The sequence below is a fragment of the Salmo salar genome, chromosome ssa23 (assembly GCF_905237065.1).
Source record: "Salmo salar chromosome ssa23, Ssal_v3.1, whole genome shotgun sequence".
Classification (NCBI taxonomy): domain Eukaryota; kingdom Metazoa; phylum Chordata; class Actinopteri; order Salmoniformes; family Salmonidae; genus Salmo; species Salmo salar.
In genome coordinates, this window is record NC_059464.1 from 44282930 (window position 1) to 44299676 (window position 16747).

A 16747-nucleotide genomic window follows, 5' to 3' on the forward strand; every position below is an offset into this window, starting at 1 on the left:
AAACCTCCCCTGCTAACCTCCCCTGCTAACCTCCCCTGTTATTGTAATGGTGAGAGGTTAGCATGTCTTGAGGGTTTGATATAAAATGCTAACCTCCCCTGTTATTGTAATGGTGAGAGGTTAGCATGTCTTGGGGGTATGATATAAAATGCTAACCTCCCCTGTTATTGTAATGGTGAGCTGTTAGCATGTCTTGAGGGTTTGATATAAAATGATAATGTGTTTGGGCGGGAAGATGAAGAGTGAGAGTGGTGGGAAAGGGATATACGTATTTATCATCAAAGAACAATTGTCAAAGACATTTTTTATTATAATTGTATAATTTGTTTTTAGTTACTCGCCTATTCGATCGTGTTTTGCATGTTGATTTTGTGTATCCCCACCGAATGTGTTCATGACATGCAGGTTGGGATACCAAGGCCAACTGTGAACCAAGTCTATTCATTTGGGAACAGGTCGAAACACATTTAGCTAGCTTGCTTTAGCTAGCTAATTTGTCATGGGAGATGAACATGGGTTGTTATTTTACCAGAGGTGCATTATGGTCCCTTTTTTTGTTGTTGCTGGATCTTTGTGGAGTTTTGACACATTTTGTCACACAACACAATGCCACAGATGTCTGAAGTTTTGAGGGAGTGTGCAATTGGCATGCTGACTGCAGGAATGTCCACCAGAGCTGTTGCCAGAGAATTGAATGTTAATTTCTCTACCATAAGCCACCTCCAACGTAATTTTAGAGAATTTGGCATAATGTCCAACCGGCCTCACAACCGCAGACCACGTGTAACCACGCCAGCACAGGACCTCCACATCCGGCTTCTTCACCTGTGGGATCGTCTGAGACCAGCCACCCAGACAGCTGATGAAACTGTGGGTTTGCACAACTGAAGAATTTCTGCACAAACTGTCAGAAACTGTCTCAGGGAAGCTCAACTATGTGCTCGTTGTCTTCACCAGGGTCTTGACCTGACTACAGTTCGGCATCGTAACCGACTTCAGTGGGCAAATGCTCACCTCCAATGGCCACTGGCACCCTGGAGAAGTGTGCTCTTCACGGATAAATCACAGTTTCAACTGTACAGGACAGATGGCAGACAGAGTGTATGGCGTCGTGTGGGTGAGCGGTTTACTGATGTCAACGTTGTGAACAGAGTGCTCCATGGTAGAGGTGGGGTTATGGTGTGGGCAGGCATAAGCTACGGACAACGAACACAATTGCATTTTATCGATGGCAATTTGAAAGCACAGAGATACCGTTATGAGATCCTGAGGCTCAGTATCGTGCCATTCATCCACCCGCCATCACTTCATGTTTCAGCATGATAATGAATGGCCCCATGTCGCAATGGTCTGTACACAATTCCTGGAAGCTGAAAATGTCCCAGTTCTTCCATGGCCTGCATACTCACCAGACATGTCACCCATTGAGCATGTTTGGGATGCTCTGGATAGATGCATACGACAGCGTGTTCCAGTTACCGCCAATATCCAGAAACTTCGTACAGCCATTGAAGAGGACTGGGAGAACGTTCTACAGGCCACAATCAACAGCCTGATCAACTCTATGTGAAGGAGATGTCACGCTGCATGGGGCAAATGGTCACACCAGATACGGACTGGTTTTCTGATCCACCCCCCTACCTTTTGTTTTAAGGTATCTGCGACCAACATACATATCTGTATTCCCAGTCATGTGAAATCCATAGATTAGGACCTAAAGAACGTATTTAAATTGACTGATTTTGTTATATGAACTGTAACTCTGTAAAATCTTTGAAATTGTTGAATGTTGCGTTTATATTTTGGTTCAGTGTAGATCCAAAACTAACCCTAACCCCGACTAGACAACACATATCCCAACTAACCCCGACAACACATATCCCAACTTTGTGATGCTCACCTTCATTCTTTCGGGACTTTACGAGGGTGACTTTGGCGGGCCGCGGGGGCTGGTTGAGCGAGCGCCGGTCGGCGCGCGGGGAGAGACTCCTCTCCCGTGAGCCACTGCGTTCCCGCTCTCTGTCCTTGTCCCGCCTTCCGGCGCTCCTCCCGCTGCGCCGGGCCGAGGCCCCACCCACGGCGCTGTAGGCGCTGGGGCCGCTGCGTGCGGAGCGCGTCTCGTATATCTCCTCGTCGTAGCTATCTTCCTCATCCTCCTCCTCATCATCATGCTCCGACATGGTCGCCCTCTCCCCCAGCCGACCCATGGGTACATGCACCTTCCGCTTCCGTCTGATCGTCTGAAGAGGAAGAAGACAACTTTAGCACGATGTCACTAGATTACACCCCCATTTCTTTCCCCCCATTCTTTCCCTCTCTTCCTCCCTCCCTCGCTCTCTCTCACGACAAGACATTAGCCCCATAGAGACAAAATCTAATACATAATAATTGTTGTAATTTAGTCTGTGGTAAGCCCCATATCACTACATTATACCCGAAACTTCCAGTTCTCCCTCTGGAGCATTCCATGCCTTTTGGCGGTGCTAAGATATGACCCCCAGGTTTTAGCAGATGAAAGGTTAGTCCCAAGCGTGCTATGCTCCAGGTATTAAAGGTAAAGGAACTGCCCAATTCAGATGGTCATACATTAGTAAGAGCTGGATTCTATCAGTGGACATCATACACCTTGTTTTGTTTGGGCGACAAAACAAAACCCAGGCAAGACATAATGTAAAACAAACCCAGGCAAGACCTAATGTAAACAAACCCAGGCAAGACCTAATGTAAACAAACCCAGGCAAGACCTAATGTAAACAAACCCAGGCAAGACCTAATGTAAACAAACCCAGGCAAGACCTAATGTAAACAAACCCAGGCAAGACCTAATGTAAACAAACCCAGTCAAGACCTAATGTAAACAAACCCAGGCAAGACCTAATGTAAACAAACCCAGGCAAGACCTAATGTAAACAAACCCAGGCAAGACCTAATGTAAACAAACCCAGGCAAGACCCAATGTAAACAAACCCAAACAAGACATAACGTAAACAAACCCAAACAAGACATAACGTAAACAAACCCAAACAAGACCTAATGTAAACAAACCCAAACAAGACCTAATGTAAACAAACCCAGGCACTTTTTCATTTAAAACAATACACTGCAGTACAACGATAGCGCCATAATCTGCTTTTCCTGCAAACACTTGTCTGGAAAAGTCAACCCTTAGAAATAGCATATAGTGTTAAATTATAAAATAAATGGGTCATCAAAAGCATAGTAAACTCAACATCCAGGAGGAAAACAATCAGCCAGCTAACATCTCCAGCAAAGTTTCAGAGTAAGGTCTCTCTTGTTGTGATGTGTGTTTTGTCCTATATTTATATTGTATTTATTTTCTATTTTTAATCCCAGGCCCCCGTCCCCGCATGAGGCCTTTTGCCTTTTGTTCTTAACTGACTTGTCTAGTTAAATAAACGGTAACATAAAATAAATTAATAAATACATGTTTTATTTGTCAGTATAGAGTAAGTGCAGGTTTTATTTGGCAGTATAGCAGGGCTACACCACCGGTATGCACATTTAGCAATGCGTGTGTGGATCTATCGGCTGTTTGCTAGCTAGCTTGCTAACTAGCGATGCCTACCAGCAGTAGACAGCTAGCTGGCTCTCGTGATTATCAGACCTTGGCACGGTCCAGAGCAGCATGTGGCTACTATCACTAGAATAGCCGTGAGTGACAAGTCTTAGCAAGTTGAAAATAATACAAATCCCTTGGTGAATGAAAAATCACCGCACAATTCCCATTTCATTCCAAAACTCATGTTAGCAACAGAAAACTTTGTAACATTCCCGGTCAGTGTTTTCAAATCTGCACTACTACAGCACAGACGGACAGGCGCCAGGAGCCAATATATGAATCACAAGGATTTGTCCGCTAAATTACACTTTTATTCCATATCACACAACTATTTTTGAGTCTTGTTTAAAATAAGAGAGATATAGATCAGCCTATTTGTATTGTTGATGTGTTGCTGTTGTCGTGGATGGATCAGAGGAACAGATAGGCCTAGAACGGGAGCGATAAAATGATCAATAACATAGGCTATGCATCATAATTACCTGGAGAATTCCGACCTACAATTTGTAAACAAACCTGCTGTACTCATAACACGTAAAAACTTAATTTGTATCACTTTGAAGCGACACAAATGGCAAATTAAGCTTTCATTTATCAATTTTGAGATATATTAAACAAAAAAAGTTTTATTTTTGACTTACTGCGTCTGTCTTTAAAATAGGACTTTTAAATTTTACGTTCCTCAAAATGATACTCACAATTTTAGCATTCTTGCCACTTTTCCGTAGTTGCTGGACTGCGTATGCATGTTCCACGTTGTCCATGGAGACAGTGTTGACCATCGTGACTCTGTCATTCTCCCTGGAAGGAAAGGAGGAGAGAGCGACTTGTAAAACAATGTAAACAATGTCTTTGTAAACAACCAAATGTAAAAAAAAAAAAAAAAGTTATTTACATTTACATTTAAGTCATTTAGCAGACGCTCTTATCCAGAGCGACTTACAAATTGTTAATACTATCATTTTGCACCATCCATAGCACCTACTATGAATTTGAGAGAGGTTACATTTTCTCTAAGCCACATCCCTCAGCTTTATATCAAACCAAGACAGCCCATGTGGTAACTCATCCCAAGAGAGGAGAGGAGGATCTTACTGCAGTAGGCCCTCGGCTGGACCTCCCTTCAGGACGTCGGAGATGACGATGGAGGTCTCACCACTCTGGAAATGAGGGTTATCTCGACCTCCCGAGATGGCTATCCCAAAGCCAAACCCTGGTGCCTGCACAGAGATGGAAAATGGCATGTTCACTGGCTACCCTGGTGCCTGGTGATACAGAGACCCAGAGAGAGAGAGACTCAGGAGACTCGCATGTGACGTCAGAACACAATAGTATTCACCACAAAGAGAGAGATAGGGAGGAAGAGAGCAAGAGAGAGAGGGGGGAGGAAGAGAGAGAGAGCGAGAGAGTGTGAGAGAGAGAGAGAGCGAGAGAGCACGAGCGAGAGAGAGAGAGCGCGAGAGAGAGAGCGAGAGAGCGCGAGAGAGAGAGCGAGAGAGCGCGAGCAAGAGAGAGAGCGAGAGAGAGAGAGAAGCATGTTAGAACACAACAACTGTATTCATCACAACCACTGAGAACTATCACAGACCTCTCCAGATCCAACAATTCCACTACTACGTCACCTTCTAAACAAAGCACTGTATTGGTTTGATAGGGGAGAGTAGTAAACAGCTAGCAAGTTAGCTACTACTTAACAAGTGAGCCGTTTCTGCTGAGAACTGAAGTCTGGAGGTAGACTAAGTGATAACCTCATAACCATAGCTACCTTGCAACCGTTTATCCTCTTCAAAACAGTGAGAGTTATTTACAGTTTCTACATTAGGTGAAGGTGAAACGGACAGACAAGGAAATAGGAGGAGTGTAGGAGGGAGGGGGATGGGACATGACAGACAGTGTTTTGTATTGACAATCTATGCTTGTTGTGTTCATATGCCTGACCCTTGGCCTGTATGGAAGGTCAAGTTGTGACCTTGTGCTCTACAGCCTGGTGGAAGAATCATGAGCACTTTTAAAGCGCAAAAACAGACCGTGTCCACGAGTGGTTAAAAGCAGCCTCCTATCGCCTATCACCACAGAACATCGGCCATTGATCCTCAACACTGGAGCTCCCCAGGGGTGCATGCTCAGTCCCCTCCTGTGCTCCCTGTTCACCCACGACTGCATGGCCAGGCACGAGTCCATCACCATCATTAAGTTTGCAGACGACACAACAGTGGTAGGCCTGATCACCGACAACGACGAAACAGGCTATAGGGAGGAGGTCAGAGACCTGGCGGGTGGTGCCAGAATAACAACCTATCCCTCAACGTAACCAAGACTAAGGAGATGATTGTCGACTACAGGAAAAGGAGCACCGAGCACGTCCCCATTCTCATGGACGGGGCTGTAGTGGAGAAGGTTGAGAGCTTCAAATTCCTTGGTGTCCACATCAACAAGGGAGGGAGTCTGGATGGGCATCAAGGTATCTTTGGGTTGTCTGAGAATTTATAGCACGACTTTTGATGCTCCTTGGTTGGGGTCTGAGCAGATTATTTGTTGCGATTGCAAACGTAATAAAATGGTGGTCCGATAGTCCAGGGTTATGAGGAAAAACATTAAGATCCACAACATTTATTCCATGGAACAAAACTAGGTCCAGAGTATGACTGTGGCAGTGAATAGGTCCAGAGACATGTTGGACAAAACCCACTGAGTCGATGATGGCTCTGAAAGCCTTTCGGAGTGGGTCTGTGGACTTTTCCATGTGAATATTAAAGTCACCAAAAATGTGAATATTATCTGCTATGACTACAAGGTCCGATAGGAATTCAGGGAACTCAGTGAGGAACGCTGTATATGGCCCAGGAGGCCTGTAAACAGTGGCTATAAAAAGTGATTAGGTAGGCTGCACAGATTTCATGACTAGAAGCTCAAAAGACGAAAACATATATATTTTTTTGTAAATTGAAATTTGCTATCGTAAATGTTAGCAACACCTCCGCCTTTGCGGGATTCACAGGGGATGTGGTCACTAGTGTAACCAGGAGGTGAGGCCTCATTTAACACAGTAAATTCATCAGGCTTAAGCCATGTTTCAGTCAGGCCAATCACATCAAGATTACGATCAGTGATTAGTTAATTGACTATAACTGCCTTTGAAGTGAGGGATCTAACATTAAGTAGCCCTATTTTGAGATGTGAGGTATCACAATCTCTTTCAATAATGGCAGGAATGGAGGAGGTGAGATTGCTAAGGCGAACACCGCCATGTTTAGCTTTGCCCAACCTAGGTCGAGGCACAGACACGGTCTCAATGGGTATAGCTGAGCTGACTACACTGACTGTGCTAGTGGCAGACTCCACTAAGCTGTCAGGCTGGCTAACAGCCTGCTGCCTGGCCTGCACCCTATTTCATTGTGGAGCTAGGGGAGTTAGAGCCCTGTCTATGTTCGTAGATAAGATGAGAGCACACCTCCAGCTAGGATGGAGTCCGTCACTCCTCAACAGGCCAGGCTTGGTCCTGTTTGTGGGTGAGTCCCAGAAAGAGGGCCAATTATCTACAAATTCTATCTTTTGGGAGGGACAGAAAACAGTTTTCAACAAGCAATTGAGTTGTGAGACTCTGCTGTAGAGCTCGTCAGTCCCCCTAACTGGGAGGGGGCCAGAGACAATTACTCGATGCCGACATCTTTCTAGCTGATTTACATGCTGAAGCTATGTTGCGCTTGGTGACCTCTGACTGTTTCATCCTAACATCGTTGGTGCCGACGTGGATAACAATATCTCTATACTCTCTACACTCGCCAGTTTTAGCTTTAGCCAGCACCATCTTCAGATTAGCCTTAACGTCGGTAGCCCTGCCCCCTGGTAAACAGTGTATGATCGCTGGATGATTCGTTTTAAGTCTAATACTGTGGGTAATGGAGTCGCCAATGACTAAGGTTTGCAATTTGTCAGAGCTAATGGTGGGAGCCTTCGGCGTCTCAGACCCCGTAACGGGAGGAATGTCAGTGAATGTCAGTGAATGTCAGTGAAGACACCTGCCAGTTGGTCAGCACATGCCCGGAGCACACGTCCTGGTAATCCGTCTGGCCCCGCTGCCTTGTGTATGTTGACCTGTTTAAACGTCTTACTCGCGTCGGCTACGGAGAGCGTGATCACACAGTCATCCGGAACAGCTGATGCCCTCATGCATGCCTCAGTGTTGCTTGCCTCGAAGCGAGCATAGAAGTGATTTAGCTCGTCTGGTAGGCTCGTGTCACTGGGCAGCTCGCGGCTGTGCTTCCCTTTGTAGTCTGTAATAGTTTGCAAGCCCTGCCACATCCGACGAGCGTCGGAGCCGGTGTAGTATCCCACAGGGATAGAGGAGAAGGTGTTTCAACCATCCCACAGAGATAGGAGAAGGTGCTTCAACCATCCCACAGCGATAGGAGAAGGTGCTTCAACCATCCCACAGCGATAGGAGAAGGTGCTTCAACCATCCCACAGAGATAGGAGAAGGTGCTTCAACCATCCCACAGCGATAGGAGAAGGTGCTTCAACCATCCCACAGCGATAGGAGAAGGTGCTTCAACCATCCCACAGAGATAGGAGAAGGTGTTTCAACCATCCCACAGCGATAGGAGAAGGTGCTTCAACCATCCCACAGAGATAGGAGAAGGTGTTTCAACCATCCCACAGAGATAGGTGTTTCAACCATCCCACAGCGATAGGAGAAGGTGTTTCAACCATCCCACAGAGATAGGAGAAGGTGCTTCAACCATCCCACAGAGATAGAAGGTGCTTCAACCATCCCACAGCGATAGGAGAAGGTGTTTCAACCATCCCACAGCGATAGGAGAAGGTGCTTCAACCATCCCACAGAGATAGGAGAAGGTGCTTCAACCATCCCACAGAGATAGGTGTTTCAACCATCCCACAGCGATAGGAGAAGGTGTTTCAACCATCCCACAGAGATAGGAGAAGGTGCTTCAACCATCCCACAGCGATAGGAGAAGGTGCTTCAACCATCCCACAGAGATAGGAGAAGGTGTTTCAACCATCCCACAGCGATAGGAGAAGGTGCTTCAACCATCCCACAGCGATAGAGAGGTGCTTCAACCATCCCACAGCGATAGGAGAAGGTGTTTCAACCATCCCACAGAGATAGGAGAAGGTGCTTCAACCATCCCACAGCGATAGGAGAAGGTGCTTCAACCATCCCACAGCAATAGGAGAAGGTGCTTCAACCATCCCACAGAATGTCACAAGTTGAATGTCTCTTGCTCAGTTGCGACAAGCAATGGTGATATAAAAGGCAAATGCCGACAAGAATGTTGAAAAGATGTGACAGACAAGGAGAGAGAGAGAGAGAGGAGGAGAGAGAGACACACACAAGGAGAGAGAGAGACAAGGAGAAAGAGAGAGACAAGGAGAGAGAGAGAGACAAGGAGGGGGAGAGAAGGAGAGATAGACAAGGAGAGAGAGAGAGAAGGAAAGAGAGACAAGGAGAGAGACAAGGGAGAGACAAGGAGAGACAAGGAGAGACAAGGAGAGACAAGGAGGGGGAGACAAGGAGAGATAGACAAGGAGAGAGACAAGGAAAGAGAGACAAGGAAAGAGAGACAAGGAAAGAGAGAGAGAGACAAGGAGAGATAGAGGTATCCTATGCACTACTCACCCTGTGTAGAGTTACAGTGTGCTGTTCCCATATGACGGTCTCCTCCATAGCTGCACTCTGTAGAAATAAATCCTTATTTTCATCATCATCACTCCAATTAATGTCAGTAGCCCCCAGGCTTTAGATGTACTCATTTAGCAAAATAAACTTTCCAGCCTCAATATCTAAAAATACATTTCAGAACCCCCCCACAAAAAACAACACACAATTGTGCCAGTATTTTAGACGAGCCCGTCATGGATCGGCTCGTGACGGATTAGCGGTTTTCCTTGTATCAGGGGTTCATACACATTTTGGCAGATGGAATTCTCCATGATTTTTAACCACATTTCCATGACCAACAATTGGCGGCGTCTCCATGTACAGTTGAAGTCGGAAGTTTACATACACTTAGGTTGGTGTCATTAAAACTAGTTTTTCAACCACTCCACAAATTTCTTGTTAACTTCTTTGGGATAGGGGGCAGTATTTTCACGTCCGGATAAAAAAAGTTACCCGATTTAATCTGGTTACTACTCCTGCCCAGAAACTAGAATATACATATAATTAGTAGATTTGGATAGAAAACACTCTAAAGTTTCTAAAACTGTTTGAATGGTGTCTGTGAGTATAACAGAACTAATATGGGAGGCCAAAACCTGAGAAGATTCCATGCAGGAAGTGCCCTGTCTGACAATTTGTTGTCCTTCTGTTGCATCTCAATCGAAATTACAGCATCTGTGCTGTTACGTGACACTTTCTAAGGCTTCCATTGGCTCTCTAAAGCCTTCAGAAAGCAGAATGGGGTGTCTGCTGTCTCTGGGCAAAGTATAGGAGCAGAGTTTGTAAGTGGTCAGCCTGGGGACAGTGAGACTGGAGATGCGCTGTCACGAGAACTCGCCATTTTTTTCTCTCGCTCTTTGAATGAATACAACGTTGCCCGGTTGGAATATTAGCGCTATTTTACGAGAAAAATAGCATAAAAATTGATTTTAAACAGCGTTTGACATGCTTCTAAGTACGGTAATGGAATATTTTGAATTTGTTTGTCACGAAATGCGCTCGCGCGTTACCCTTCGGATAGTGACCTGAACGCACGAACAAAACGGAGGTATTTGGATATAACTATGGATTATTTGGAACCAAAACAACATTTGTTGTTGAAGTAGAAGTCATGGGAGTGCATTCTGACGAAGAACAGCAAAGGTAATCCAATTTTTCTAATAGTAATTCTGAGTATACTGAGCCCCAACGTTGGCGGGTCTAGCCTTGATGGCCGAGCTATGTACTCAGAATATTGCAAAATGTGCTTTCGCCGAAAAGCTATTTTAAAATCAGACATAGCGATTGCATAAAGGAGTTCTGTATCTATAATTCTTAAAATAATTTATGTATTTTGTCAACGTTTATCATGAGTAATTTAGTAAATTCACCGGAAGTTTTCGGTGGGTATGCTAGTTCTGAACGTCACATGCTAATGTAAAAAGCTGTTTTTTTTATATAAATATGAACTTGATTGAACAAAACATGCATGTATTGTATAACATAATGTCCTAGGAGTGTCATCTGATGAAGATCATCAAAGGTTAGTGCTGCATTTAGCTGTGGTTTGGGTTTATGTAACATATATGCTTGATAAGTGCGTGAATTTCACTATTTTCCTGTCCTGCTAAGCATTCAAAATGTAACAAGTACTTTTGGGTGTCAGGGAAAATGTAGTGAAGTAAAAGTAGTCAAAAATATAAATAGTAAAGTACAGATATCCCAAAAAACTACTTAAGTAGTACTTTAAAGTATTTTTACTTAAGTACTTTACACCACTGCTAAAAAGGACCCTAGTTCAGCCGCCTACGCTAGATACTGCTGCAGATACTGCTGCAGATACTGCTGCAGATACTGCTTCATTGTGTCAAGGAGAGGGGTAAGAAGGGAGAGGGGAGGGGGACAGGGGAGAGGTAAGAAGGGAGAGGGGAGGGGGACAGGGGAGAGGTAAGAAGGGAGAGGGGGGACAGGGGAGAGGATAGGGGTAAGAAGGGAGAGGGGGGACAGGGGAGAGGATAGGGGTAAGAAGGGAGAGGGGGGACAGTGGAGAGGATAGGGGTAAGAAGGGAGAGGGGGGACAGGGGAGAGGTAAGGAGGGGGAAGAAAGGAGAGAGGGAAGAGAGGCATCTCAGGGTGATCTGCACCAGAGCCAGCTGAGGTGTTGAGGAGCGATGGTTTTATTTATTTATTTGCATGGGTCCTGCAATGCAGCGAAAGAGAGATGGGATCTGCTGAGCCACATTCCCTAAAGTCAGTATTGTCACAACTACACCACTAGGCTAAAGCTCTGGATAGCTTCTGTAGTATTCACTGTATCCTAGCAGCATTGTCACAACGGACCAGACCACTACTGTACATCTCATTCTCAGGTAGCTACTCATACTGGCTGTATCCTAGCCAGCAATGTCAATACAACCAGGCAATCTTAAGGTAGCTCAAATTCACAGATACTGAAACTAAAAATAAAACCATACTGACACTGCACCAGCAGCAGAGCCAGCATTCACAGACACTATATACCACAGCCAGCATTCACAGACATTATATACTGTAGCCAGCATTCATAGCCACTATATACCGTAGCCAGCATTCACAGACACTATATACCACAGCCAGCATTCACAGACATTATATACTGTAGCCAGCATTCATAGCCACTATATACCGTAGCCAGCATTCACAGACACTATATACCATAGCCATCATTCACAGACACTATATACCACAGCCATCATTCACAGACACTATATACCACAGCCAGCATTCGCAGACACTATATACCGTAGCCAGCATTCACAGACACTATATACCATAGCCATCATTCACAGACACTATATACCATAGCTGGCATTCACAGACACTATATACCGTAGCCATCATTCACAGCCACTATATACCATAGCCAGAATTCACAGACACTGTATACCATAGCCATCATTCACAGACACTATAGCATAGCCATCATTCACAGACACTATACCATGGCCACTTTAGACTGCATTGTCAAGCCAGACCCAGTAGATCTCAGATACATGATACTATAAATAAAGATGAAACCATCCTGATACTGAAAGATAAAACAATCCTGCTGCTGGTGGTGGCACACACAGGCACACACACAGGCACACACACACAGGCACACACACACACACACACACACAGGCACACACAGGCACACACACACAGGCCACACACACAGGCACACACACACAGGCAACACACACACACACACACACACGACACACACACACACACACACGACACTGTGACCACAAATCAAAACAGACCACACTCTCACGCAGAGGAAGTTAAAGGTATTTTAAACACCTCTTAACAGTGTATGAATGAGTGTGATACAAATTGTGGAAATGGGGTAGGAGGAGACTTGAGTCTCTTCCTTTGTGACAGGAGCTGGGCTGCATCTGCATATACCGGGCACTCCACTTTACAGTCCACAGAATACAATGGGCTTGTTGCTGGCGACATAATGCCACCACTATGAGGAGGCAGGTTGAGGAAGTGTGCTAAGTGACTTTATTAAGCATGCCTGGAATGTCTTTACACAGTAACAACTGGGCCTACGTGCAGCAAAGCAGGGGCTACAAAATGCAGGACAATCCCAAGCTGTCAGCCCAGTATTCATTAGTGCACACCGTTGCGAAAACAATTTGGAACAGGAAACATTTTGAACAAAAAAATTAAAATATGTTTCTACATGAAAAATGCAGGTCGACTGGTTGATTGTTTGGTCGTCAGGCTGTTGGTCGAACAAAATGGTGCAACACCAATAAAAATATTATTACATAACAAATAAGCTTTTTCCCGCGTTGGATAGTGGTCGCTGTCCACAGTTCTGAAACCACAGGTGCGCTGTTGAATTGGCACCTTTTCCTAGACCATGTTGCTATGTGCATAATGGGGCAGCAGGTAGCCTAGTGGTTAGAGCGTTGGGCCAGTAACCAGAAGGTTGCTGGATTGAATCCCCGAGCTGACAATGTAAAAATCTGTTGTTCTGCCCCTGAACCAGGTAGTTAACCCACTGTTCCCCGGTAGGCTGTCATTGAAAATAAGAATTTGTTCTTATCTGACTTGCCTAGTTAAATAAATAACAAAATGAATAATAGCAATGTTAACCAGCATCTTGGTGTTGAGAACAATGCGGCAGAGGCAGCAGTGGAATTAGAAGACGAGAAAGCAGCCTTTGCCTTAATTGTCTAAGAATAGTGAGAGAGGAAACCCCAACTTTAATGGCTCTAAAATCAACAACATAACTGTTAAATGTGCCTGGCTTTAGAAATCATCCATATAGGTTGGAGTCATTAAAAGTCATTTTTCAACCACTCCACAAATTTCTTGATAAACTATAGCTTTGGCAAGTCGGTTAGGACATCTACTTTGTGCATGACACAAGTCACTTTTACAACAATTGTTTACAGACAGATTATTTCACTTACAATTCACTGTATCACAATTCCAGTGGGTCAGAAGTTTACATACACTAAGTTGACTGTGCCTTTCAACAGTTTGGAAAATTACAGAAAATGTCATGGCTTTAGAAGCTTCTAATAGGCTAATTGACATCATTTGACTCAATTGGAGGTGTACCTGTGGATGTATTTCAAGGCCTACCTTCAAACTCAGTGCCTCTTTGCTTGACATCATGGGAAAATCAAAAGAAATCAGCCAAAAAATTGTAGACCTCCACAGATCTGGTTCATCCTTGGGAGCAATTTCCAAACGCCTGAAGGTACCATGTTCATCTGTACAAACAATAGTACGTAAGTATAAACACCATGGGTCCACAGAGCCGTCATACCGCTCAGGAAGGAGACACGTTCTGTCTCCTAGAGATGAACGTACTTTGGTGCGAAAAGTGCAAATCAATTCCAGAACAACAGCAAAGGTTGTCCCCCCCCCCAAAAAAAAACAGATAACAGAATCTCTGGTACGCTTATAATTTATTTAGTGTTGTTTACATTGTTCCAAATGGTCCCAAAATGTTTTGTTGTAATCTAACAGCACCTGTTTGGCACAGATAATATGCAGACAGAGCTTGCTCCTGACCTAGTCAAATTTATTCCACACACCTGACTTCCCCTTTACCTCCTGAGCAACCAGTAAACATTCCCCCGTTTCGAGTCACGTCCTCTGCATCCATTTTACTGTCACATGTGTTCCGGTGTTCAGAGTTTGTTATAACCAATTTATTAATGTGATTATGATATGCTATAAGGTCAGGCCCTATTGGTCACGTGCATTCGATGCACACGTGTCACAAAGAGATCCAGGGTTGAGGGAATATTTTCCAAAATAAATTAGGGAATTCGGTAAACAGAACTTTTCAATGAGAAATGGCTGTAATTATGTTGCAGTTCAGCAACACGGACAGTGTCATACACACTGTTGATGTTCTGTGGTGGTCGCTGCAGCAGAGACAGCGTGATACACACTGTTGATGTTCTGTGGTGGTCGCTGCAGCAGGGAGGAGTGATACACACTGTGGATGTTCTGTGGTGGTCGCTGCTGCAGAGACAGCGTGATAAACACTGTGGATGTTCTGTGGTGGTCGCTGCAGCAGAGACAGCGTGATAAACACTGCTGATGTTCTGTGGTGGTCGCTGCAGCAGAGACAGCGTGATAAACACTGTTGATGTTCTGTGGTGGTCGCTGCAGCAGAGACAGCGTGATAAACACTGTTGATGTTCTGTGGTGGTCGCTGCAGCAGAGACAGCGTGATAAACACTGCTGATGTTCTGTGGTGGTCGCTGCAGCAGAGACAGCGTGATACACACTGTTGATGTTCTGTAGTGGTCGCTGCAGCAGGGAGGAGTGATACACACTGTGGATGTTCTGTGGTGGTCGCTGCAGCAGAGACAGTGTGATAAACACTGCTGATGTTCTGTGGTGGTCGCTGCAGCAGAGACAGCGTGATACACGCGGTTGATGTTCTGTGGTGGTCGCTGCAGCAGAGACAGCGTGATAAACACTGCTGATGTTCTGTGGTGGTCGCTGCAGCAGAGACAGCGTGATAAACACTGTGGATGTTCTGTAGTGGTCGCTGCAGCAGAGACAGCGTGATAAACACTACTGATGTTCTGTGGTGGTCGCTGCAGCAGAGACAGTGTGATACACACTGCTGATGTTTTGTGGTGGTCGCTGCAGCAGAGACAGTGTGATAAACACTGCTGATGTTCTGTGGTGGTCGCTGCAGCAGAGACAGTGTGATAAACACTGCTGATGTTCTGTGGTGGTCGCTGCAGCAGAGACAGTGTGATAAACACTGCTGATGTTCTGTGGTGGTCGCTGCAGCAGAGACAGTGTGATAAACACTGTTGATGTTCTGTGGTGGTCGCTGCAGCAGAGACAGTGTGATAAACACTGCTGATGTTCTGTGGTGGTCACTGCAGCAGAGACAGTGTGATAAACACTGTTGATGTTCTGTGGTGGTCGCTGCAGCAGAGACAGTGTGATAAACACTGCTGATGTTCTGTGGTGGTCGCTGCAGCAGAGACAGTGTGATAAACACTGCTGATGTTCTGTGGTGGTCGCTGCAGCAGAGACAGTGTGATAAACACTGCTGATGTTCTGTGGTGGTCGCTGCAGCAGAGACAGTGTGATAAACACTGCTGATGTTCTGTGGTGGTCGCTGCAGCAGGGAGGACAGAGAGACAACGGGTCACCAAGTCCCTCGCTGTCGTTTTTTCTTTTTTCACACAGCGCAGCAAGTCTGAGTCCGGCCCGGCACAATCAAATCAATTGCGGTCGGATTCCCTCTAGCCATCTGTGTGTATTAATTATTTCATCAAACAGCGCACTTGAAGCATCAGACAAGGTCAGTGCATAAAGTTGATTTGATTAAAACACATAGGATGTGTATATAAAAAACCATTGGTCGAAAGTACAGACGACTCTCGGTCGACCAAGATTTTCTCTAGTCGGGGACAGCCCTACTTCAAAGCCTCTCATTGACCAATAAATAGCTTCTGCAATCCAGGTTTTATATACATCATTGGTCCTAACCCAGAAAGCATCCCTGTCTGCATCCAGCCTCCCTCAGCACATAGTCAGAGTGAGGTCTATCCATGGAGCAGAGCACATAGTCAGAGTGAGGTCTATCCATGGAGCAGAGCACATAGTCAGAGTGAGGTCTATCCATGGAGCAGAGCACATAGTCAGAGTGAGGTCTATCCATGGAGCAGAGCACATAGTCAGAGTGAGGTCTATCCATGGAGCAGAGCACATAGTCAGAGTGAGGTCTATCCATGGAGCAGAGCACATAGTCAGAGTGAGGTCTATCCATGGAGCAGAGCACATAGTCAGAGTGAGGTCTATCCATGGAGCAGAGCACATAGTCAGAGTGAGGTCTATCCATGGAGCAGAGCACATAGTCAGAGTGAGGTCTATCCATGGAGCAGAGCACATAGTCAGAGTGAGGTCTATCCATGGAGCAGAGCACATAGTCAGAGTGAGGTCTATCCATGGAGCAGAGCACATAGTCAGAGTGAGGT

General features: G+C 45.3%; 1 protein-coding gene across 12 annotated transcripts in view; it reads right to left on the reverse strand.

Moving 5' to 3' along the window:
- Positions 1-16747, reverse strand: part of LOC106584727 (tight junction protein ZO-1) — a 174627-nt gene that overhangs the window by 65049 nt on the left and 92831 nt on the right. For 10 of the 12 annotated variants that reach the window (XM_045706367.1, XM_045706359.1, XM_045706357.1 and 7 more), the window contains 4 exons: positions 9219-9275; positions 4676-4800; positions 4279-4381; positions 1901-2240 (listed from right to left, as the gene is read on the reverse strand). In XM_045706367.1, the coding sequence (XP_045562323.1) occupies positions 1901-2240; positions 4279-4381; positions 4676-4800; positions 9219-9275 (625 nt within the window). Of the gene's footprint in view, positions 1-1900; positions 2241-4278; positions 4382-4675; positions 4846-9218; positions 9276-16747 lie in introns of all 12 variants that reach the window. The other 2 variants (XM_045706365.1, XM_045706366.1) reach the window with 1 other exon arrangement.